We start from the raw sequence: 26,079 nt of genomic DNA on the forward strand, positions 1-26,079 counted from the left end.
CCCACACATTACCTCTTCCACTGCCCATCAATTTCTGGTCATGCCCCGTGCCTCAAAGGGTGGCAACCCTACCAGTGGTTAGAAAATCAGTATAAGCACTATAATGATTTTGTCCAGTGCATGGGTTGCCATGGTTCCAATCATTTAGCAACCTCACCCAACAAGGAAATTCTTAGGTACATGGGCAGTCTAAGGCTAATGCCACACGTGGTGGATTCTCGGCCTGCAGGTAAACGTAGGCTGACAATCCGCCCCTACGCAGCGTTCTTCTGTATTTGCACCTAGAGCCACTGTGTCGGTATGGGTGCAGGCAGATGGAGCAGATTTTGGTGCATAATCCTTACTCTTGCATTTCTGAGCCAAAATCTGCTCCATGTGCCTCCACCCATACCGACACAGTGACTCAAGGTGTAGATACAGAAGAATGCTGATTCAAGCTTAGGGGCGGTACTCAGCCTCTGTTTATCCGCAGGCCAAAGTTCTGCCACATGTGGCATTAGCCTAAGGGTACTTGCACTTCTCTGGGCGCTTCTGATTCCCATCAGAACTGTTGGGTGCAATTTTGGTTGTTTTGTCCCGTTGCCAGTGAAGCTGGAATATGCTCAGACTCACATGAACATCCTCTAGTTTGGTGAGGTTGCCGAATGAGCAGATCCTTCACCGATATGCCCACCGATATGGGCGATCTGGCTGATATGATCACTTGGCCCTTGGGCCAACAATTGGATCGTGATTGGTGCTATGCAGGCCGTTGGGATGAGGACCACATGAATGTGCAGCTATGGTCTTTGATCTGATGGCAAACCTGCTCGATTGATATTGGCCTCATTATCTGAAAGGACTGAGTTGGCAGCTTTTAACAGCCTGTGTGTGGGCACCTTTAGGGCACACAGGGAGATTAGTCCCCTGCATTAAATCTTCCCTACCGTGGGCAACTGATCTCCCCAAAATGCTTTCCCACTGGCAATAATGTAAATTGCTGGTGGGAAAACATATGGCGCTTCATTTCTGCCGAGGCAACTTTGGGAAAATGAAGCACTGTGTATGTTTTTCCATTGGCGACTTATTATTGCCGGTGGGAAAGCATTTCAGGGAAATCAGTAGCCCACGGTATCTGTCGCGTGTAAATAATCTCCCCTTTTGCCAGTGCCCTTAGGCTACATCCACTGGAGTAGTTAAATCATGTTTAAGTATGTGCCCAAATGGGGGTGCCATGAACACGCACCAAACTAAACCCTTAAACTTATAGTGGGGGAATAGAGGCTGGGTGCGTTATAGCCGCAGGTAAAATGCTCACGGTGCACTCCATGTACATAAAACTAAGCACAGAATAAAAAAGGGGACACAAGTCACCTCCAGCTGTCTTTGGGTGCTAAAGCAAATACCTTTTGGGAGGTATCTCTCAGGTCTGGACTGGGCTTCAAAATAGGCCCTGGCATTCCAAGTACCCAGAGGCACAAACAGCCCCCCAGCCCAATAAATAGTGACTGTCTGTGGCACCTTACAGCCCCCCTGGCATTCCCAGTACCCAGAGGCACAAACAGCCCCCCAGCCCAATAAATAGTGAGTGTCTGTGGCACCTTACAGCCCCCCTGGCATTCCCAGTACTCAGAGGCACAAACAGCTCCCCCCCCAGCCCAATAAATAGTGACTGTCTGTGGCACCTTACAGCAGCCCCTCTGGCATTCCCAGTACCCAGAGACACAAACAGCCCCCCAGCCCAATAAATAGTGACTGTCTGTGGCATCTTACAGCCCCCCTGGCATTCCCAGTACCCAGAGGCACAAACAGCCCCCCCAGCCCAATAAATAGTGACTGTCTGTGGCATCTTACAGCCCCCCTGGCATTCCCAGTACCCAGAGGCACAAACAGCCCCCCCAGCCCAATAAATAGTGACTGTCTGTGGCACCTTACAGCCCCCCCTGGCATTCCCAGTACACAGAGGCACAAACAGCCCCCCCAGCCCAATAAATAGTGACTGTCTGTGGCACCTTACAGACCCCCTGGCATTCCCAGTACCCAGAGGCACAAACAGCCCCCCCCAGCCCAATAAATAGTGACTGTCTGTGGCACCTTACAGCCCCCCTGGCATTCCCAGTACCCAGAGGCACAAACAGCCCCCCAGCCCAATAAATAGTGACTGTCTGTGGCACCTTACAGCCCCCCTGGCATTCCCAGTACCCAGAGGCACAAACAGCCCCCCAGCCCAATAAATAGTGACTGTCTGTGGCACCTTACAGCCCCCCTGGCATTCCCAGTACCCAGAGACACATACAGCCCCCCAGCCCAATAAATAGTGACTGTCTGTGGCACCTTACAGCCCCCCTGGCGTTCCCAGTACCCAGAGGCACAAACAGCCCCCCCAGCCCAATAAATAGTGACTGCCTATGACATCTTACAGCAGCCCCTCTGGCTTTTGCTGGGACCCACAGATTGCCAGTCCCGGCCTGGTATCGCTCACTGTACATGTACCTGCTCTAGACATAATAACTGATTTTCTTGTGTAGCCTTGAGGAATGGGGAGTTAGCCTGCTCGAGGTCACAAAGACCAGATATGTTGGCTAGCTTAGGACTGGAGTAAGGAGCCATGTTCTGCTTTTGGAGGCCAGAGAATGGTAAAGGATTGGAGAAAGATGAGAGAGTGGAAGACAGTCCTGTGCCTATAGGTTCCTGGTGTAGAGCTGCCTGAATGCGTTGTGCATATTGGGCCGCAATCAATACAGCTTTCTCAGATATCTCTGGTCACTATGCTGATATATCATGAAGCTATGGATCCCTTGTTAAACTTGGAATATGCCATAGAACCCCCCTTTTGATTCATTCAGTGTCTGCTAACCCCATCACAGCCCCTCCTAAGTTATCAATCCATTTAGACAGTAAGCCCTTCAGGGCAGGGACCCCTTTCCTCTAGTGTTCCCCCATCTTTACTGTACAAATGTACAGCATTCCATATACATGTCATGCTGTATAAATAAAGATATAGATACATACATGCCTGTTACTATCCCTTTACATTTAGCCAATCACAGTTTTAAGGAATAGTTCACATAAAATTAACTTTTAATATACATATTAATATCCTGGAAGAATTTGCAGTTGGTCTTAATTTTTTTGTGGTTTTTGAATAAGTCACATTCTTGGTTGTGCAGCTGTTAGGCTTGGAATTTTAACCGTGATGTGGTTGATGGCATGGTAAGACTGGGCTGGCAGGACACCGAGAGAAAACCCAGTGGGCCGCCCCGCCAACCAAGTCCTGCTCCCCATTCGCTCTCTGACCCAGGTGCTCATCCCCCAGTCGTGGCCCGAAGGGGTGGATACTTGTGACTGGTAGGGGGAAGGTCTTTGACTAGCGTGGGGGGTCCCTGAGGGGACAGCCCTGGTGGACATTGGATATCCCAATCTGACTCTGGTTGCTATTACCATTACCATAGCAACCAAGCAACAGTGACTCTCTTTGAAATCTTACAGCAGCCCCTCTGGCTTGGTCAGAATGGAAGCTGAATAGTAGCCTTAATATAATCAATAATCAATAAAACATACAATCAGTAAAATAAACAAAAATCGAAGACTTATAGTTCTTTGGTTCCCAGGGTCAGCGACCCTGACAACTAGGTAGTGGCCCAGAAAGAGGCAGATTAGGAACGCTAGTAACTTAAAATCCTTAAAAAATATATTGTGAAGACCAGTGGTCCCCAACCTTTCTTACTCGTGAGCCACAGTCAAATGTAAAAAGTCTTGGGGAGCACCATTAAAGTTCATGAAGGGCTGTGATTGGCTTTTAGGCAGCCTCTATGCACCCTATCAGCTTACAGGGGCTTTATTTGGTAGGAAATCTTGTTTTTATTCAACCAATACTTGCCCCCAAGTCAGGAATTCAAAAATAACTACCTGGTTTGGGGGCACTGGGAGCAACACCCAAGGGGTTGGGGAGCAACATGTTGCCCCTGAGCCACTGGTTGGGGATCACTGCTATAGGCTCTTCCTAAACATATTAAAAGTTTATTTTTTGAGCAACTTTCATTGATTGTGTTGCTGCTTTCTGTGTGTACTTTACCAGTTGCAGTCTTTTTACATCCAGTGTGTATCACGCCAGTCAGACTATTTACAGCCAGTAAGTGCCCTGCTAGTGACAGTCTTGCTGAGTGTGCCCTGCCAGTCACAGCCCTGCTACATTCAGTGTATGCCAAGCTAAACCCGGCCTTTCTGATTGTCTGAATATGCTGTGCTAGGCATAGTGTTGTAATGCTGAAAGTATGTGTGTGTGCGTGCCATGCTAACACTGGCTTGTTATGCACCATGGGGCCATACTAAGCACAGGGCTCGCTGCGCTCTTGTCTGCCATTGTGGGATAGCAATTTAATGGGGAACTTGACACAAACAATCTTAAGCTTTTTGAAACCTAGACATTATTTCAAGCAACTTTGCAATATACATCAATTAAAAAATATGCAGCCTTTCATGATTTTTAATGTAATAATATGGTTTGGAACAGTTCCCTAAGCCCCGCCCCCTGTTCCCCTGCTGATCTGGCTGACTACTTAAGGTCCCCATACACGGGCCGATTCTAGCTGCCGATATCGGTCCCTCGGACCGATTCGGCAGCTTATCGGCCCGTGTAGGGGCAGAAACGACGGCCATACCCGACCGATATTTGGCATGAAATTGGCCAGATATCAATCGGGCAGGTTAAAAGATTCAGTCGGATCGGGGACCGCATCGGCTCGTTGATGCGGTCCCCGAACCGACTGCCACATTGCTGCCATTGGGGCTAAACGATCAAATTAGCCTACACGTTCCCCGATATCGCCCACCCATAGGTGGGGATATCGGGTGAAGATCCGCTCGCTTGGTGACCTCGCCATTTGCGCAAATCTTCACGTGTATGGGGACCTTTAGTCGCCTGCCTTCAGCCTGCATCCTCCCAATCCCATAATTCCCTGCACACGTGATGCCAATAAGGAAAGGAACATCACAGTGCAATGCATTGTGGGTTATGTAGTTCCTGCATGCTGTCTGTAAGCTGTGGGGAAGTTGTTACAATTTGTAACATTAATGTTTTAGTCCCTCCTCCCCTGCCAGATTTTTAAATGATGCAGAACTGTTTTGCAGCTAGATTTCAGCATATACAAATGGTATTTATTTATACGTTTTGAGGGAACAGATGACACTGATATTAGGGGTTTCTGGGTTGTGTGGGGCTCTTTAACAAATTTTGGTTCAGAAGCAGGAGTTCCCCTTTAAGGCAGGGCTATTGTTAAGGCTGTGATATTTTGCACTATGGTTTATGTTATGCTAAGCACAGTCTTTCAACATACTGATCATGCCATTGTTTCTGTGAGAGGTGTTGAGCAAAGTCATAAAGTATTCTGTGCTCAAAAGAGTTGGGGCCCATAAAATACTAGGGAGTGGAGATGTGTAACAGTGTGTGAGAATTTAGGGAATGTAGTGCTACGTACAGGAATTTACAAAAAAGGTAACAAAAGCTACAGTGCACTCAATACCCCTTTACATAATGTTGGGTGCCAGCTGCAAACCCCGCTGCCCTGGGTGAATTGGCAACACAGCAGCACCCTGAAAAGGTGGCTTATTCCTGTATCCATGTTGCAATGCCAGAACATTTGGGGCTTTACACAAGCCCCCCAAAAACGTGCAAGAAGTGCTGTATCTATGCCACAATACAGGCAACACTTTGGGCTTTACACCACCCTCTAACAGGAATGCCAAAAAGGTGCAAAAAGTGGTTTATTTGGCAGTATGTCAGTCTTTTTGCCCTCTGAAATGCCTCATTTGTGCCACAAAGCCTGCAACCTTTTGGAATTTTTTGGTAGCACTCCGATAAAGGCACACAAAGGCTATTGTGACACCAGTAAACCAGTATTTGCACCTTTTTCGAGAATGTTGCTGTGTTTTTTTTTCCTGGTTTTGTTGTTGTTTAATTCCAAGTACAGGAGTTTAGGGGGAGTGCTGGGTTACAGTAGTAGCATTCTCTCCTAACTACAGCTTACTACAGGAGTAAAGGTGGCCATACACGTAAAGATCCGCTCGCCTGGCGAGGTCGCCAAGCCAGCGGATCTTCTCCCGATATCCCCACCTACGGGCGGGTGATATCGGGGGAATTTAGGCTAATTCGGTCATTTGGCCCTGGGGCCAAACAATTGTATTATAACGACTGGAATAGGCGCAGTCAGTTCGGGGACTGCATCAATGAGCCGATCCTCCGACTGAATTTTTTAACCTGCCCGATCGATATCTGGCCGATTTCAGGCCAGATATCGGTCAGGCAGGCCCGTCGTTCCTGGCCCTACATGGGACGATAAGGGACTGATATCGGCAGCTACAATCAGCCCGTGTATGGCCACCTTAACTGTACTACAGGTGGAGAATGGAGTTTCACTGCCAGGGATACTTAGTGCATGAGTTTAGTAGTAGGTATAGGATATGCTGTATGTATGGCTTGTTTAGTTCAAAAAAGAGTGAAATTTTATGTTACATTTCACTTTTGTTACATTTGAAGCACATACTCCGTATACCAGGGATCCCCAACCTTTTATATCTGCGAGCAACATTCAAATGGAAAAGTATTGGGGAGCAACACAAGCATGAAAAAAGTTTCAAAGGTGCCAAATAAGAGCTATGATTGGTTATTTGGTAGCCCGTTTGTGGACTGGTAGCCTACAGAAGGCTCTGTTTGGCAGAACACCTGATTTTTATTCAACCAAAACTTGCCCCCAAGTCAGGAATTCAAAAATAACTACCTGCTTTGAGGCCACTGGGAGCAACATCCAAGGGGTTGGGGAGCAACATGTTGCCCCTGAGCCACTGGTTGGGGATCACTGCCTTATACCATTCATATACACCAGTCTATGAGAGTTGTGACTGGTGATTTGGGTGGCACTGAACAGACTCCCCATGTATTTTGGCTGCCCGCTCTGATAGGTAGGCATCAGCAGACATAATTTTGCACGGCTGTGCACGACTCCGACTCCTTTGTTTATGGTACCTCTGACTTCGACTCCAACTCAGTTTATGGCACCTCCGACTCCTCAGTTTATGGCACCTCCGACTCCTCAGTTTATGGCACCTCTGACTCCTCAGTTTATGGTTCCTCTGATTCCTCAGTTTATTGTCCCTTCGACTTTAACCCCTCAGTTTATGGCAGCTCTGACTCCGACTCCGACTCCAACCCCTCAGTTTATAGTACCTCCAACCCTCTGTTTCTAGTATACTAATGTATTTTCCATGTTGATTGAAAGAACACAACATATAAGGCATTTAATCACTGCCCAAGCTCAGCAATGTTAAAGCTGTATGAAGCTGGTGTCTGCTTTTGGGAACAAACCAAAGAACTACTGGCTAGGAAGCTGCTGTGCGACCCTATTGGCCATCCAAGCCTGTCACTGCCAACATGAGTGAGGATACTGTTCATGTTTGGGTCTAAATATCTAAGCCAATGCCATTGTGGTTTTTTTATTTAATCTATTAAATAAACACAAACATTCCTTAAAGCTAAAGTTTAAACAAAAGACAAACAATAAGGTTATAATAGCTCAGCCGGACTTGACACTAATGAAACTACGCACTGGGCTTTATTTTTACAGCAGAGAAGTACTTTATTATGACCATTATTTTCTGTGAAATAGGACATTGTAACATATTGTATATTTGCAATTCAAATGGATTAGGAGTCGGAGCTGGAGTCGGTACATTTTTGCGGATTCCAGGTACCAAAAATTGCTTCCAATTCGAACTTTACTGACTACTACCCTGACTACAACCCTCTTACTCCACAGCCAATTATAAGTAAGTAATTTTCAGCCAACTGTGATCCGACTGAAACTTCTGTTATCTGTTCTGAATAGCTAACCATCTTGGGTGTCGTCATGCATAAAGCAATATTTTCAAGCAACTGGGCTGATTTCTATTTATTCTATCAGCCATCTCTCTAAGGTTGTGGCTTTTGGGGCGACAATTAAATCTGGCTTATTTTTCAGCCCTAGATATTCTTGGAACTATGATTGAATGGATGATCTGCTGTATATCTGTAACTGTATTGTGAAAAGGTGCACCGTGTACTCTGGGCAAATATTGGATCTCAAAGCTTGGACGAGAATGGGATGTAAAGGTCCCCATACACGCTGAGATTGCGAGTGGATCTGCACCGGATATCCCCACCTACGATATTGGGGAGCATGTAGTTAAAAAAAAATAATTTGATTGTTTGGCCCTGGGGCAAAACGATTGAATTATACTGGCGGCAATGGGGCAGTCGGTATGGGGACCGCATCAACGAGTCGATGCGGTCCCTGATCCGACTGAATTTTCTAACCTGCCCGATTGAGATCTGGCCAATTTCAGGCCAGATATCGGTCGGCCAGGCCCCTCGTTTCTGCCCCTGCATGGGCAGATAAGCTGCCGAATCTGTCCAAGGGACCCATATCGGCAGCTACAATCTGCCCATGTATGGGGACCTTTAGAGTGTAAGCTCTGCAGAGCCAGGGGCAGATGCTCATGATGTATATATATTTCTGTGGAATATGTTGGCACTGTTGGAACTCAAGTTAATAACTGTGACAATGTGCAGAGTTCTGAGTATAGCATGGAATCAGTAGTTCAGTACAAAACATAACACTGTATCGGTACTGACCCATTATGTTGTGAGAGCAGAGAATCATATAAACCCGGGTCTGTCGTTATATAAATCCTTTGACTCCTCAGTTTATGGTACCTCGGACTCTTGACTCCTGCTCCTCAGTTTATGGTACCTCCGACCAGGGGCACTACGGCAATGAGGCGAGTTGAGAAACGTGCCCCTGAAATTAAAAAAACACTCCTGGTAACTTAAAGTGCCTAAATTATGATTACTAAATCGAAATTGTGGCTCCTCTAGCACAGACAGTGCTATTGCGCTCTCTGCACTAAGCATGGAGGGGCGAGGGGTGCCGCCTCAGGGTGGTACTAGGGGCCGAAATGCCCTCCAACCCTGACTTCAGGTACCCAAAATTGCTTCTGACTCCAACTCCACAGCTCTGTATAAATCTGTAACATTGTGTGAGAGGGGCTTTAACTGTTGTGTAAAAGTTGCAGAAGAAGCATGAGTTGGCCAAAACGTTGTTGTTGTGTAGTAAGGGATTCAGTTATGCTATTATGTGCCAGTAGCACTGTTGGCTCAAAGCACTGGGAGCCCTGAGTTGAATGCTGACCTTGGCTTCATCTGCAGGGAGTTTGTCTGGTCAGGCTTCCTCCCACACTCCCAAAACATCCAGTAGGTTGATTGGTCAATGACAGATTATTGGTTGTAGCGGTAACTCAGTACAATGCGCAATCGCTCTGACACAGCCGTCCGGCAGGTTGGACCTCAGACCATTTTTCAATCTTACTTACTGTGTCGCAATATGGTTGGATCTGATTTAAGAAACACTTAACTATATTATACATATGCAGCGACCAGTCTTATTAAAAGAAAAAAAAAAAGAAAAAAAATCCGGTGGCCACCTATTCCCATAGGTTCTCCACAGCTATCACTATGGATGAGAATGCCCTGCGACCCAGCCGGAGCAGTTCCCACAGAGATGGACAGTTTGGGATCTCCTGGAACTAATCAGACTGACTGGCTCAGTCCAACTGTATCGAATTAAACCCCCTAGTTCAGACCCCAGAAGGTTTTTCAGTTCAAGCCCCCTCTTTTTGGGATTCAACATTCACTGAGCCCTTTTATTTCATAATAAGGTTGTTGCCTGTGATGGGGCAGGTTTAGCCATGTTACTCGCCCCGTGTGTTTATAACACAGAAGGAGGCTATGAATAGAGTCCATTAGTAATATTTTTGGCTGTGATCAGCAACATGCAGCCCTTCAGATATTGTAGAACTACAGTTCCCAGAATTCCAGCATCAGTCATCAGTTGGTCATATTTGTTTTAAAGCTGGTTACAGATTACTAACATTCTCATAAGCAGTCAATAGACTAGGATACTTGAAATGCTACTCGGACCCCAAAATCACCCCTATTATGGCTACTTGTTAACCCCAGGCAATCCTCTGGTGGCTGATCTTAAGGTAGTGGCCACCATCTTGGCATCTGTACCATCTCTGACACCTCTGCCAGTGCTGTGCCCACTGTTCCCTGGGTGCCGGAGGGTTTGCAGTCCTGTGGCAGAGAGAAGATTTAGGGGGGTATGTAATAAAAGGCACTAAGTTTGCCCAGGGGCAGTAAATCATAGCAACCAATCAACAATCAGCAGCTGTTTAAAAGCAAACATCTTATTGGTTGCTATGAGTTACTGCTCCTGGGCAAACTTAGTGTCTTTATTACATATGGGGGTTTCAGGGCATGCAGTTGCTGATGGGATTAGCTCTTGGCCACAGATGGATTTTTGGGAGAAATGCATTCTTTATGGCTAAAAAACTAAAAACAGGCATTTTACATGCGCTTTGTGCATTACTCTTACTTTAGTGAATGAGCCCTATGTTGTACAGCGGGCCAGAGTTATTTGTGGGGTGTTATTGTATTTCAGAGTCACCATGAGACTTGCAGTCCAACTACAGACCGGCTGCCAGTTGCACATCTTTTTTATAGACCACCGCTATCTGTGGAATGATACTGTGGGGCTTATTTAATAACTTTGGGCAAATATGCCCCAATACAGTAACGCACAGGAACTGATCATAGATTTAGCTTCCACGATTCCACTTGACCAACCGAAGCTGATTGGTACCAAGCTGACTTTCTCTATCACCCATCTGTAGGTGGCCTTGGTATAGTCCTGTTATACAGTGAATATAGGGGCCCGTACCACTGTGTTATGGGATAGGGGTTTGGAAAATATTATCCCAATTTTCTAATGAAAATTGCCTTGGAGGATGCTATCCATCTGGATCATTCATACACATACTGTGGGCCTGCATGTAATTCCCAGGACTAAGATGCCAGGGATTCTTTGCAGCAAAATAACAGGGAAACCAGAGATTGGATTGGGATGGTTTTGGCTCAGAGCCCTGACTTGACAGCCCCGTTTATGGGATATGTAATTAACATTTCATTACAAATATGAAAAATAATTGCCTTGGTTTATTTAGAAAGTGGCTCCTCTGGGATACGGAGGTGCGTCTCCTTGCACAGAGTCTCGCCATTCCAAAATAAATGGGATCCTAACACTATTTCTATCACTTTTACTCCCAGCAAATCCTAGGTACACACTGACTGTGCATTGTGGGTGCTCTCTGGAGGCATTTGCACCCACAGATGGGTTCCGGCAGCATTCACCTCCAGTCAGTCGGCCTGTGCGTGCCAATGAAATTGGTGCCGGGAATGCGGCATTCCACTCCTAGAACATAAGGGAACCTGCAGTTCTACTGGAATTCTAATCCACAGGTATAAACAGGAGTCACTGATGTTGTTGACCCGCAACTCCCAGCTCCCCTAGATAAAATGTGGCTGTCACTGGGATGCTGGTCGTTGGAGTTTAGCGGATTTTGGAGTAGTTGGTGGTGTGAAAAGGGTGGTTTGGCTAATACCTTGAAGCACTCACAGACGGTCCTGAGTAACCCATACTCGTTCCATAGGGGCCAGGAGCCACAGCAGCCCACTGATGTTGTTGACCCGCAACTCCCAGCTCCCCTAGGTAAAATGTGGCTACCACTGGGATGCTGGTCGTTGGAGTTAAGTGGATTCTGGAGTAGTTGGTGGTGTACTCCATGTACAGAGGGGTCCTGTCTGGAAATGAACCCAGGATCGTTTGCCACAGAAGCAGTGGCACTGACCATTGTGCTTTTGGAATGTTTGACAAACAGGGTGGGGGAGAGAAGGCCACATGCTATGGATATATTAGGAGCTGGAGATATTTCTCTGGCTGCTGAGAGTTTTCTCACTTTTGTGCATATGTTCCCTGGCCGGTGCGTGTATCTCTTGTATCCTGGTTCTACTGCCCAGCCTGGGTGTTAGTGCACTGGTGCCTTCAGCTATTGTATCCCACTTCTACTGCCCAGCCTGGGTGTTAGTGCACTGGTGCCTTTAGCTATTGTATCCCACTTCTACTGCCCAGCCTGGGTGTTAGTGCACTGGTGCCTTCAGCTATTGTATCCCACTTCTACTGCCCAGCCTGGGTGTTAGTGCACTGGTGCCTTCAGCTATTGTATCCCACTTCTACTGCCCAGCCTGGGTGTTAGTGCACTGGTGCCTTCAGCTATTGTATCCCACTTCTACTGCCCAGCCTGGGTGTTAGTGCACTGGTGCCTTCAGCTATTGTATCCCACTTCTACTGCCCAGCCTGGGTGTTAGTGCACTGGTGCCTTTAGCTATTGTATCCCACTTCTACTGCCCAGCCTGGGTGTTAGTGCACTGGTGCCTTTAGCTATTGTATCCCACTTGTACTGCCCAGCCTGGGTGTTAGTGCACTGGTGCCTTTAGCTGTTGTATCCCACTTCTACTGCCCAGCCTTGGTGTTAGTGCACTGGTGCCTTTAGCTGTTGTATCCCACTTCTACCGCCCAGCCTGGGTGTTAGTGCACTGGTGCCTTTAGCTGTTGTATCCCACTTCTACCGCCCAGCCTGGGTGTTAGTGCACTGGTGCCTTTAGCTGTTGTATCCCACTTCTACTGCCCAGCCTGGGTGTTAGTGCACTGGTGCCTTTAGCTATTGTATCCCACTTCTACTGCCCAGCCTGGGTGTTAGTGCACTGGTGCCTTTAGCTGTTGTATCCCACTTCTACTGCCCAGCCTGGGTGTTGGTGCACTGGTGCCTTTAGCTGTTGTATCCCACTTCTACCGCCCAGCCTGGGTGTTAGTGCACTGGTGCCTTTAGCTGTTGTTTCCCACTTCTACTGCCCAGCCTGGGTGTTAGTGCACTGGTGCCTTCAGCTATTGTATCCTACTTCTACTGCCCAGCCTGGGTGTTAGTGCACTGGTGCCTTTAGCTATTGTATCCCACTTCTACTGCCCAGCCTGGGTGTTAGTGCACTGGTGCCTTCAGCTATTGTATCCCACTTCTACTGCCCAGCCTGGGTGTTAGTGCACTGGTGCCTTCAGCTATTGTATCCCACTTCTACTGCCCAGCCTGGGTGTTAGTGCACTGGTGCCTTCAGCTATTGTATCCCACTTCTACTGCCCAGCCTGGGTGTTAGTGCACTGGTGCCTTTAGCTATTGTATCCCACTTCTACTGCCCAGCCTGGGTGTTAGTGCACTGGTGCCTTTAGCTGTTGTATCCCACTTCTACTGCCCAGCCTTGGTGTTAGTGCACTGGTGCCTTTAGCTGTTGTATCCCACTTCTACCGCCCAGCCTGGGTGTTAGTGCACTGGTGCCTTTAGCTGTTGTATCCCACTTCTACTGCCCAGCCTGGGTGTTAGTGCACTGGTGCCTTTAGCTGTTGTTTCCCACTTCTACTGCCCAGCCTGGGTGTTAGTGCACTGGTGCCTTCAGCTATTGTATCCTACTTCTACTGCCCAGTCTGTGTGTTAGCGCATCGGTGCCTGCAGTTATTGACTCCTACTTCTACTGCCCAGCCTGGCTTTTATTGCACCGGTGCCTGCACACCCAGGATGGGCAGTAGAAGCGGACACAATAGCTGCAGGGACGGGTGCACTAACACCCAGGCTTTGCTGTAAAAGTGGGATGAAATAGCTGTAGGCATCAGTGCACTAACACCCAGGCTTTTCTGTAGAAATGGGATAGTATAGCCACAGGGACAGGTGCAGTGATATGTCTGTGGCAAACTTTGCCTTAAATTTTATCTGATCCTCCCATGCTCCCGTTCTTTGAGACTTAACCTGTGCTGGTCTGGCAGAGCCTCAAGATTAATAGGTTTATTCCATATATTTCTAGGCCCCGGCAGCTTACAATCTATTCTAGTGCAAACACTACTGAATAAATACCCAGTCATAACAGTAGAGTGTGTAATTAAGACATAAGCTTAATGCGAGAGCTTCCTGATAATCACCTGACCCGTCATATGCTCAATGCTGCAGAAACATTCCTCCATGGGCTGGCAAGGGTTACACACTGACATTGCACTCATTCCTGAATAGGGTTGTGTTTTCCCCCTTTGATGGGGGTCGTCTAATGTGATCCTGCAACTCCCAGCATCCTCTGCCAGCCACTGCAACTCCCAGCATCCTCTGCCAGCTGCTGCAACTCTGCAGCGAATTAAGGAATGCGGTGCAACTGTAGGTCCCACCCAAAGCTGCCGTGCAAGAAGACATAACATAACAAGTTGGCTGATAACTTTCTTGTTTATTATCAAAACAGCGCGGGGAGTTGCTCAATGGCTGTCCTTGGGCCGGCTGAGAATCTGCCAGCAGATTAGCTGGATGTCAGGGAAAGCTGCACCGACACCTTCACGTCCAACAAGCATTTATAAGAACTGCACGAAATGCGATTATTTTAAAAGATGGAGGAATATAAACCCCACCTGGCGAGGCAGACTTGCAGCTGATCATTATGAGGGCCTTGGGAAAAAATGGCACCCGTGTCTCAGAAGCGGCATCTTTCTGTGTGTTTATTTTTTTAGAACAGGTGTGAAGAGCTAACACTCTAGGGAGGTATTCTCTCTCTGTGGTGTGTACCTGGGGGGGGGGGGGGGGGGGGGGGGGGGGGCTGTGCAATACGGTGGCCCTGTGTGAATCCAGGCCAGTGGATCTCTGTGTAGCCTTTCTCTCTTATAGAGAAGCATCAGAAAGTGCCAGAGCATCACCATTCATTAGTGCTCGTTAGGTCAGTGGCCGGTCAGTCCAGGATTAGCACTTTTAACCCATCAGGAACCAGGAAGGCCTTTGGTTTGTTTGAGGCTATATGTAACCTTATTGTATTTAATTGTTGCACGCTGTAATTTAAAGGAACGGTCCTCCTTTCTGACAAGGCCAGCAATGAGTTAATCTGTAGGTAGGATGGCTAGGTGTATCGATGCAGCGTAATCCTGCAGGACTCTCCAGCGGCTATTGTGCGTCTTTTTGGCTGCTCGTCCGAGCATTGCTAGGCTGCGCAGGGGATGCTGGGAGTTGTAGATCTGCAACAGGTAGAATGTGACTATGCAGCCTGAAATGAACGGCCGAGATGCTCCCGGGAGTTGTAGGTGAAGATCAGATCAGCCGGGGGTGCCCGGGTTGGTACATGCTGGGTTGGTACGTGCCCAGGTTGGTACATGCCCGGGTTGGTACGTGCCCAGGTTGGTACATGCTGGGTTGGTATGTGCCCAGGTTGGTACGTGCCCAGGTTGGTACGTGCCCAGGTTGGTACATGCCCGGGTTGGTACGTGCCCAGGTTGGTACATGCTGGGTTGGTATGTGCCCAAGTTGGTACATGCCCAGGTTGGTACATGCTGGGTTGGTACGTGCCCAGGTTGGTACGTGCCCAGGTTGGTACATGCCCAGGTTGGTACGTGCCCGGGTTGGTACGTGCCCAGGTTGGTACGTGCCCAGGTTGGTACATGCTGGGTTGGTACGTGCCCAGGTTGGTACGTGCCCAGGTTGGTACATGCTGGGTTGGTACGTGCCCGGGTTGGTACGTGCCCAGGTTGGTATATGCTGGGTTGGTACATGCCCAGGTTGGTTCATGCTGGGATCAGTTAGTGCGCAGGGTTCTATCAGACATGGCAGCCCTGTGAGCAACCAGAAATAGTGTAGGGAATATTTGTCATCGAGGAGGATGGATAGATGGGGGTGGAATGCAGGGAGGAAGGTGGGAACATTCCTACTAATATCCTGTGCTGACTCTACAGGAACCTCAAGCCGGCTCTGCCCATTCCTGCTCCACTGGGGGGGGGAATCGGTACAGGGTGGTGAAACCGCCTGTCATGGAGCTCATCCTCAGCAGGGAGGGACGACTGTCACTCATTCCGCTCCTCTTATAATGCGGGGAGCTTAGGGAAATGCTACTGTTTGGCTTCACTGCTGGGGAGGGATCACCCAATTTGCAGCAACTAAACTTTGCCCCAAGTCAGATCCATAGGCCGCTAGATCCTGAATGGGGATCCTGTATGCACGGAGCTTGTGGTTACAGTTAAAGAAGGGGAGCTTGTGAAAAATGTTTATTTCTGTTGCTTTTTATAGTTTACGCTTTCTGTTTTAACCATTACTTACTGGTGCCTGTAGCTTTTGTATCTACTTTTACTGCCCTGCTTGGGTGTTAGTGCACCGGTGCTTGCAGCTATTGTATCCCACTTGTACTGCCCAGCCTGGGTGTTAGTGCACCGGTGCCTGCAGCTGTTGTATCCCACTCCTACTGCCCAGCCTGGGTGTTAGTGCACCAGTGCCTGCAGCTATTGTATCCCACTTTTACTGCCCAGCCTGGGTGTTAGTGCACCAGGGCCTGCAGCTATTGTATCCCACTTCTACTGCCCAGCCTGGGTGTTAGTGCACCGGTGCCTGCAGCTATTGTATCCCACTTCTACTGCTCAGCCTGGGTGTTAGTGCACCAGTGCCTGCAGCTATTGTATCCCACTTCTACTGCCCAGCCTGGGTGTTAGTGCACTGGTTCCTGCAGCTATTGTATCCCACTTCTACTGCCCAGCCTGGGTGTTAGTGCACCGGTGCCTGCAGCTATTGTATCCCACTTCTACTGCCCAGCCTGGGTGTTAGTGCACTGGTTCCTGCAGCTATTGTATCCCACTTCTACTGCCCAGCCTGGGTGTTAGTGCACTGGTGCCTGCAGCTATTGTATCCCACTTCTACTGCCCAGCCTGGGTGTTAGTGCACCGGTGCTTGCAGCTATTGTATCCCACTTCTACTGCCCAGCCTGGGTGTTAGTGCACCAGTGCCTGCAGCTATTGTATCCCACTTCTACTGCCCAGCCTGGGTGTTAGTGCACTGGTTCCTGCAGCTATTGTATCCCACTTCTACTGCCCAGCCTGGGTGTTAGTGCACCAGTGCCTTCAGCTATTGTATTCCACTTCTACTGCCCAGCCTGGGTGTTAGTGCACCGGTGCCTGCAGCTATTGTATCCCACTTCTACTGCCCAGCCTGGGTGTTAGTGCACCGGTGCCTGCAGCTATTGTATCCCACTTCTACTGCCCAGCCTGGGTGTTAGTGCACCGGTGCCTGCAGCTATTGTATCCCACTTGTACTGCCCAGCCTGGGTGTTAGTGCACTGGTGCCTGCAGCTATTGTATCCCACTTCTACTGCCCAGCCTGGGTGTTACCAGTGCAGTTATCAGCTGCTTGAGGTTTTTGTGAGGGCGATTTACCCTTTAAAAAGTGCAGGCTCATAAAATTTCAATTTTATCAGCCTGTGTTTAAAATGCATCTGTGTTAGTGGCAGTTTTACTTATAATTTTGTTTGCCTATTATTCCTAATGGTAGGAAATGCTGCAGGGCCTAACACGGGTGTTACACGCTGCCAGACATGTTATTGCTAATGGCACACACATGGGGCGGGTCAGTGTTATTGGTGGGACGGCCATTCATATGCAGATGGGGCTTACAGCCCATTCACTCAATCAATAGTATATCCCTAAGGCCTTCTTTGTGCCTTCAGTGCTTTGTTCCACACTTGCCCTCCATACTGCGTGCCGGGGGGGTAATGAGAGTCATTATGTCTGTGTAAAGATTCAAATCTGACTCTGTGTGTGTGTCTGCCTGTGTGTTTGTGTGTCTGCGTGTGTTAGAGCAGGTGCACATTACTATTACCCCCCTAATATCCCAACACACCCTCCTTGGTCACATTCCTGCCCCCACCCACATACTGTTCTTCTGCTCACCCAGAAATAACATGGTGATGGGTGCCCGTGTCGGTCGGGCGGGTATCTCCGTACACACACGGGATGGCACAGACATGCCCACTCTACCCTCTGTGTACGCGGTACAAGGATGTGCCGGTAACGTGACCTTCTGTATGTGCCTAATCTGATTGGATTGTAACAGTATAATGCTGCTGCTGCACGGGCTCTAAAGGGTTAATCCTGTAGCCTCGTGGTCGCCCCATCTCGCCTAAACCCTGCCCCCCCCCCTTTTGTTTAGGATATTTATGAATAATTCATTTTTGCCACCCACTCCTGTCGAGGGATTTGTGTGGAGTTTGCAGTGAAATGTGAACCAGACGGGTATAGTGCCAGGCGCAGATTTGCCCCACAGAGCTTGCAATCTACCTTACTGATTGTGCGCTGATAGCAGCAGCCCAGACAAAACACAGTCCCACAGAACAAAAGCCCCGTTCCCTGCTGCCATTAGCCTTTTGGCCTTTCCCCCTTCCACTGGAACTCTCCATTCTGCCTCCCCCTCCCTTTAAATCCCCCGTCTTTCTTCTAATTCCCAGATTTCCACTCTCCCCCTTTCACTCATGTCTCTCACTCTATCCCTATCTCTGTCTCTCTCTTTCTTTCTCTCTCTGTCTCTCTCTCTCAAATCAAATGAGCTTTATTGGCAGGACCAAATACATTTAGCATTGCCAAAGCAGGTAGAAGGTGTAATGGGTGGGGTTAGGGGGTCAGTATATGGGAATGGGGGGGTTAAGGGGTTGGGGATATGGGGTCAGTATATGGGGACAGTGGAAAGTCCTGCCTCTCGCAGTCTATGTCTCTCTCTCTCTCTCAAAATGTAAGTTTAGAACTTAATAAATAAAAACCCACCCACATTCTATTCATTCCTATGGGATTTTTCGAAGCGTATTCATCAAATAGTGAGTTCTAACTTCCCCCCATTGATAAATTCGCTTCTAAAAATCCCATAGGAATGAATAGAATGTGGGTGGGTTTCTATGTATTAAGCTCTAGGCTCCAATTTTGATCAATCTGCCCCTCTGTCCCTCTCTCCGGCCCTTGTCGTGGCTGTTCTTCCTCCCTGTCCCTGTACTTCCGGGCATTACTAGAATATCTCACAGAAGCCATTAAGGGTGAGTAAAGCTGTGCAAAACAGGATGCTGTAGGTATTGTACTCATAGCGCAGGGCCGGCATCCTCTTTAGAGCCATAAGCAAATAATGTGGCCCCCAATGCTGCCCCCCACTATGCCCAGGTTGGCACTGACATTGTGAGGGTGCCCAGTGCCCATACATGTGTTTCCCATGTTGGTGGAGCAATATGCCAGGACACTTTAGGGCACATCTTTGGGGGTTAACTGGATGCTATTGCTGTTATTGTAACTAAACTGAAATGACAGGGGGCAGCAGGGGGTCCCCCAGCCAGACAGGGAAGCATGGGAAGATATAGGAAGGGAGGCACACTATTGGGCTAGCCAGTGAAGGGATTGGCACAGGGGGTGCAACATGGGTGGAGAGGGGACATGAGTGGAAAGTCAGCTCACCTATAGTAAAGGAGTAAAGGGGTAGTTTGCATTTAGAATAACGTTGAGTATGCTGTAGTGTAGACAGTGATATTCTGAGACAATTTGCAGTTGGTCTTCAGTTTTTACTTTTTATCGTCTTTCAGTTATTTAGCTTTTTGTTTAGCAGCTATCTAGTTGCTAGGGCCTGATTTAACCTAGCGACTAAGCAGGGCCTAAATAGAAAGCTAAGTAATAAAAAGTAGCAATAACATTAAAACTGGAGCCTCGCAGAGCAATTGTTTTATGGCTGCCGGGGTCAGTGACCCCTATTTGAAAGCTGGAAAGAGTCAGAATAGGAAGGCAAATAATAATAATAAAAAAATGAAGACCAATTGAAAACGTGTTAAGAATAGACCATTCTATAACATAATAGAAGTTTACCTGAAGGTGAACCACCCCTTTTGGCAGCTTACCTGCTCCTGTATGGGGCCCTATAATGGACCTGCCCTACCGACATCTGTCCATCATTGTAATCTGATCTTACGGCCCTGGGGCCAAATGACTGGATATGGTTTACGGGGACATATTGGGGAAGGATCTGCTTGTTTGGCAACTTTACCGATCAAGCAGATCATTTAGTGTACGACCAGCTTAAGGCTATGACTTAGGGACTGGATAAGTGTTTATTATATCCTAATTGCCATTCCCTCGTTAGGACTGAATGCCTCCACATCTGTTCCATACATCCTCCCTCCTCGCACTCGCTTGCTGTAAATAGGATGTTGCCCCTGATACTCTGGGTTCCTAGGTTTGTTGGCCTCTATCACAGTTCTCTTTCCGTATGACCCCCGTCCTCCTCTCTGGCTTCTTTGCCCCATGTGCCTCGTCTGGGCTCCGTGTCCCCGCGAGCAGCAAGCAAGAGTGAGAACATGTTTAGGAAGGAAGGAAATGTGAGAATAGAGAGTGAGATAAGCAGAGACACGCACGGTGGGACAGTGAGAGTCCCCGCCAGAATGGGACGGAGAAAGTAACATAAGGGTCACCACCACCACAAATGTATTTCTTCTTCTGGACCTGAAAAAATGGGGTTCAGGGCAAGATATATTGATGATGGGTTGGACAGTTATAGTACAACAATAACACATATATGTGATACCAACTGAAATTCAGGTTTGGGTTCTTCTCTATAAGAGCTGAGCATCCATCCTGCAATGGCAACATTGACCGTCAAGTGCCTGTAACCCCAAGCCTTGTGGCCCCCAGACTCGCAGTGGTCTGATCAGGGTGTCTGTCTGGGCAGTACTAAGGGGCAGGTTAGGCTTCTGACCCCCCGCCCCGCTCTGTGCTGCTGTCAGCTGTGGTTTGGGTAATGGAGGGGTGTGGAGAGAGACATGTGAAGGGGTGTGGAGAGGGACAGGGTTGGGTGGGAGAGGCACAGGCAGGGTGGGAGAGGCACAGGCAGGGTGGGGTGAGAGCCCGTAGCAGCTGAGGCTCAGCCGGCCAGTAGTTCCCCTGTGTCCCTGTCCCTGTGTAACTGTGCTGCTTCTCTCTCTTTGTGCCTTTCTCTCTCTTTCCTTTGGCATGGCTGTCTGTCTGTCTCTCCCTTCTTGCTGGCTTTGTCTGTCTGTCTAGTTCTCTCTCTCTGATTATATTGTGTTTCTTGGTTATCGGCCAGTCCCTCGCTCTCCCATGGGTGGTGTGTCTGTGCCAGGATGCTTGTGGTAGATGTGCCATGCAGACAGCTGTGCCCCGGTGCCCTGCCTGCCCTTACGCACAATTGCTTTGTGTCTGAATGTTTCTTTCTCTGCTCCTTCCCTTTAATGTAGCCACTGTCTATCCGCTTGTAGGCCTCTTATCTCCTGTCAGCCAGCTTTCCTCCTGTTCTCCCACCAAACAGTCTGTGGGGGGCCCCCCTAGGTCTGCCAGATATGACACCCCCACTGAGCAGTTTCTAACAACCCTGGGGGCTGGATATGCTCGGGGTGCAGAGCAGCGTCTGTGCCCCCCAAGGCCTGGCATGGTGCTTGGAAAAGATAGTAGGAGTGGATTGCAGTACCCCAGAGCCATGTTGCATTTGGCTGGCAAGTTCCAGGAGCAGAGGACTCGGGGCTTCCACCTTTCCTTCCAGGACCAGGAACCCACACAAAACTCAAGGGGTAAGACGCGCGCAAGGTATGAGCTGCTGCTAATATAGGCGCATAGCTGTGTTTACATGGAGCAGAGGTGACGTCTAACTATGCAGACAATTTCTAACGGAATATATATAGATTCAGTAAGAGCAATTTATAGTATGCAGGCGCACTGGGCTACTTGTGTATCAGCCCTGAGCTATGCTGGGTATGTGGCTCAAGTGCATACAGGGATGGGGAGCAGTGCAGTGCTTACACCTCTTGCCCACCTCTCATGCTGCACGGCTGCACTATAGATTAGCAATGCATTGCCTGTTCTCAAGTTTCTATTGTCTTTGTTTGTTATACACCTAGGTGCCAGTAATGCAGGTAGGTGCCAGTAATGCAGGTAGGTGCCAGTAATGCAGGTAGGTGGCAGTAATGCAGCCAGGTACCAGTAATGCAGCCAGGTACCAGTAATGCAGCCAGGTACCAGTAATGCAGCTAGGTACCAGTAATGCAGCCAGGTGCCAGTAATGCAGCCAGGTGCCAGTTATGCAGCTAGGTACCAGTAATGCAGCCAGGTGCCAGTAATGCAGCCAGGTGCCAGTAATGCAGCCAGGTGCCAGTAATGCAGCTAGGTACCAGTAATGCAGCCAGGTGCCAGTAATGCAGCCAGGTGCCAGTAATGCAGCCAGGTGCCAGTAATGCAGCTAGGTGCCAGTAATGCAGCCAGGTGCCAGTAATGCAGCCAGGTGCCAGTAATGCAGCCAGGTGCCAGTTATACAGCCAGGTGCCAGTTATACAGCCAGGTGCCAGTTATACAGCCAGGTGCCAGTAATGCAGCCAGGTGCCAGTAATGCAGCCAGGTGCCAGTAATGCAGCCAGGTGCCAGTAATGCAGCCAGGTGCCAGTTATACAGCCAGGTGCCAGTTATACAGCCAGGTGCCAGTTATACAGCCAGGTGCCAGTTATACAGCCAGGTGCCAGTAATGCAGCCAGGTGCCAGTAATGCAGCCAGGTGCCAGTTATACAGCCAGGTGCCAGTAATGCAGCCAGGTGCCAGTTATACAGCCAGGTGCCAGTTATACAGCCAGGTGCCAGTTATACAGCCAGGTGCCAGTTATACAGCCAGGTGCCAGTAATGCAGCCAGGTGCCAGTAATGCAGCCAGGTGCCAGAAATGCAGCCAGGTGCCAGTAATGCAGCCAGGTGCCAGTAATGCAGCCAGGTGCCAGTTATACAGCCAGGTGCCAGTAATGCAGCCAGGTGCCAGTTATACAGCCAGGTGCCAGTAATGCAGCCAGGTGCCAGTTATACAGCCAGGTGCCAGTTATACAGCCAGGAGCCAGTAATGCAGCCAGGTGCCAGTTATACAGCCAGGTGCCAGTTATGCATCACTACCACTGTCATTTACTTTAAACCCAAATGGCCCTTAATGTGGACGTGACGTTTCTTACACACCAGCCATTTGCATACAGTTACGTTGGTGCATTTGCTTACAGGTGCAGAATGCTAGGGGAATGTTGGACTTGGAGCAGATGCATAAAGGCAGGTGTTAAAGGAGAACTAAACCCTAGAAAACAATATTGGGAGAAATGCTGCATTTTATATAGTGAACTTCACCAGCCTACAGTATTAGACTCTATATAACAGTTATGATCCAGGCCTTAAAGTTGTTACAAGGTGTCACCATCTTGGATTTTGTTGCTTGATCTTTGGGGGCACAGATCCCCCTGAAGGCCAGTTGGGGTTAGATTGCAGGACAGCGCCTACTTGCTGGATACACCCAAAGGACCAGCTTGTATGGCAGTTAGGGTGATATCTGGGGTGAAAATCTCATACCCGTAACCTCGCTATGAGCCTGTCAAAAATTGGACCTTCAAGGGGGACTGGCAGTGAAGACGCCCACTGGCTTAGGTTAATGGCAACAAGATACAAAATGGTAGTCACAATGGCCAAGCCAGTTTGGCCCAGATTTCTGGCATCTGGACATTCCCAGCATTGTAATGGGAAGAGTTTTGGTCTATACTTTTATATTAATACATGAAAAGCCTAAAGGTGGCCATACACGAGGCGATTTCGCTCGTTGTGCGATGAACGATTATATCGACAAACGATCGTATGGCGATCGAGTTCCCATACGATATGCCATCCACGGGCAACGATAATTCGGGAAAGATTTTGTCGCATCATTATCGTAAAATACCTACGATCGTACATCTACGTACGATCGATGTCGTTGACTTCTGCTGCTGGCAATCGTGACATGCGCAGAGAACAATCGTTGAAAGACAAATGTCTGACACTCACACCAACTGGCAGATTTTATCGTTAAACGACCAAAATTTTTAAACCTGGCCGATCGATTTTGGGGACGATAATGTCGGCTCGTTTGGTGGGCCGACGATCGTTCGTGCACCACCAACTATACGATAACTTAACGATAGCATCGGATCGTTCGGGAATCGGTCGTTTGTAAGTAAAAAATCGGTCCGTGTATGGCCACCTTTAGTCCCTCTAGGTCCTGGACTGGGTCTGTTGAGTTCTCCCAACAGTTTCCTGTGCGAGACTGCAAGCCTTTAGGATGAAGACACACAGGGCAATTAGTCACCTCAACTTTTAAAAATGACTTCTACCTTAGCCAATGGCAGCTAAATCACCGTTGCCCCGATCATAGTCGCCCCCTGTGTCTTCACCCTTATGGCAAAGTGTCATGCTAAATGGCTGTCGGCAGTAGAGAGCCTTATATTTATCTTTCCTAATTGCCCATCTACTCTCTGGCCTATGTTTGTTTTGCTTTTCTGTTTACATGGAGAGTTGAAGGGGAAAGGCTTAACCAACTGGCAATGTCTGTCAGCTGCCTGTGTGACTAGAACCAACACGCTCGGAGCGGAACCGGCCCATCATTCCTACATCAGTTTTACAGATGAAACCATTGTGGTGGCATAGATGGCACTGCCAGGGGGTCAGTATGGTAGAGATAGCATTGCAAGTCATTTGTGTCTCAGCAGAGATGGCACGGGGCATCTGCCATGTACAGCTGGCATTGGGTCATTTGTGGTTTGTACAAGATGAGACTGTGTCATTTGTGTCTCAGATTGGCAGAGGTGGCACTGTGTAATTAGCGTCTGGCAGACTTGGAACTGTGTAATTAGTGTTTAAGTCTCGCAGACTTGGCACTGCGTCATTTGCATTTTAGCTTGACAGAGATGTGAAAGTGCTGGCAAAGCTGGTACTGTGCCATTTGTGTTTTAGCCTGGCAGGGATGGGAGCGCCTCCCCGAGATGCCACTGTGCAATTTGTTTTGCATTCTGATTAGGATATCAGGGTGCAACCGTGTTTCATCCTGGCAGAGATGCCATTGTGCAATTTGTGTTTCATCCTGGCAGAGATGCCCCTGTGCAATTTGTGTTTCATCCTGGCAGAGATGCCCCTGTGCAATTTGTGTTTCATCCTGGCAGAGATGCCATTGTGCAATTTGTGTTTCATCCTGGCAGAGATGCCCCTGTGCAATTTGTGTTTCATCCTGGCAGAGATGCCATTATGCAATTTGTGTTTCATCCTGGCAGAGATGCCACTGTGCAATTTGTGTTTCATCCTGGCAGAGATGCCCCTGTGCAATTTGTGTTTCATCCTGGCAGAGATGCCACTGTGCAATTTGTGTTTCATCCTGGCAGAGATGCCACTGTGCAATTTGTGTTTCATCCTGGCAGAGATGCCCCTGTGCAATTTGTGTTTCATCCTGGCAGAGATGCCCCTGTGCAATTTGTGTTTCATCCTGGCAGAGATGCCACTGTGCAATTTGTGTTTCATCCTGGCAGAGATGCCCCTGTGCAATTTGTGTTTCATCCTGGCAGAGATGCCACTGTGCAATTTGTGTTTCATCCTGGCAGAGATGCCCCTGTGCAATTTGTGTTTCATCCTGGCAGAGATGCCACTGTGCAATTTATGTTTCAGCCTGGCAGAGATGCCACTGTGCAATTTGTGTTTCATCCTGGCAGAGATGCCATTGTGCAATTTGTGTTTCATCCTGGCAGAGATGCCACTGTGCAATTTGTGTTTCATCCTGGCAGAGATGCCCCTGTGCAATTTGTGTTTCATCCTGGCAGAGATGCCACTGTGCAATTTGTGTTTCATCCTGGCAGAGATGCCACTGTGCAATTTGTGTTTCATCCTGGCAGAGATGCCCCTGTGCAATTTGTGTTTCATCCTGGCAGAGATGCCCCTGTGCAATTTGTGTTTCATCCTGGCAGAGATGCCACTGTGCAATTTATGTTTCAGCCTGGCAGAGATGCCACTGTGCAATTTGTGTTTCAGCCTGGCAGAGATGCCATTATGCAGTTTGTGTTTCAGCCTGGCAGAGATGCCACTGTGCAATTTGTGTTTCATCCTGGCAGAGATGCCATTATGCAGTTTGTGTTTCAGCCTGGCAGAGATGCCCCTGTGCAATTTGTGTTTCATCCTGGCAGAGATGCCACTGTGCAATTTGTGTTTCATCCTGGCAGAGATGCCACTGTGCAATTTGTGTTTCATCCTGGCAGAGATGCCCCTGTGCAATTTGTGTTTCATCCTGGCAGAGATGCCATTATGCAGTTTGTGTTTCAGCCTGGCAGAGATGCCCCTGTGCAATTTGTGTTTCATCCTGGCAGAGATGCCCCTGTGCAATTTGTGTTTCAGCCTGGCAGAGATGCCATTATGCAGTTTGTGTTTCATCCTGGCAGAGATGCCATTATGCAGTTTGTGTTTCAGCCTGGCAGAGATGCCCCTGTGCAATTTGTGTTTCATCCT

General features: G+C 48.5%; 1 protein-coding gene across 3 annotated transcripts in view; it reads left to right on the forward strand.

The window, feature by feature from the left end:
- arhgap23 (Rho GTPase activating protein 23) overlaps positions 1-26,079 on the forward strand; it is a 72,865-nt gene that overhangs the window by 4,014 nt on the left and 42,772 nt on the right. Inside the window, exon 1 of one of the 3 annotated variants that reach the window (XM_012952736.3) lies at positions 20,673-21,337. The exons of 1 other annotated variant lie outside the window; for it this stretch is intronic. In XM_012952736.3, the coding sequence (XP_012808190.1) occupies positions 21,155-21,337 (183 nt within the window). In that variant the 5' untranslated portion in view covers positions 20,673-21,154. Of the gene's footprint in view, positions 1-20,672; positions 21,338-26,079 lie in introns of those variants that run through there. One more of the 3 variants, XM_004918665.4, reaches the window with a different exon arrangement.

This window comes from Xenopus tropicalis, chromosome 10, assembly GCF_000004195.4.
Source record: "Xenopus tropicalis strain Nigerian chromosome 10, UCB_Xtro_10.0, whole genome shotgun sequence".
Taxonomy (NCBI): domain Eukaryota; kingdom Metazoa; phylum Chordata; class Amphibia; order Anura; family Pipidae; genus Xenopus; species Xenopus tropicalis.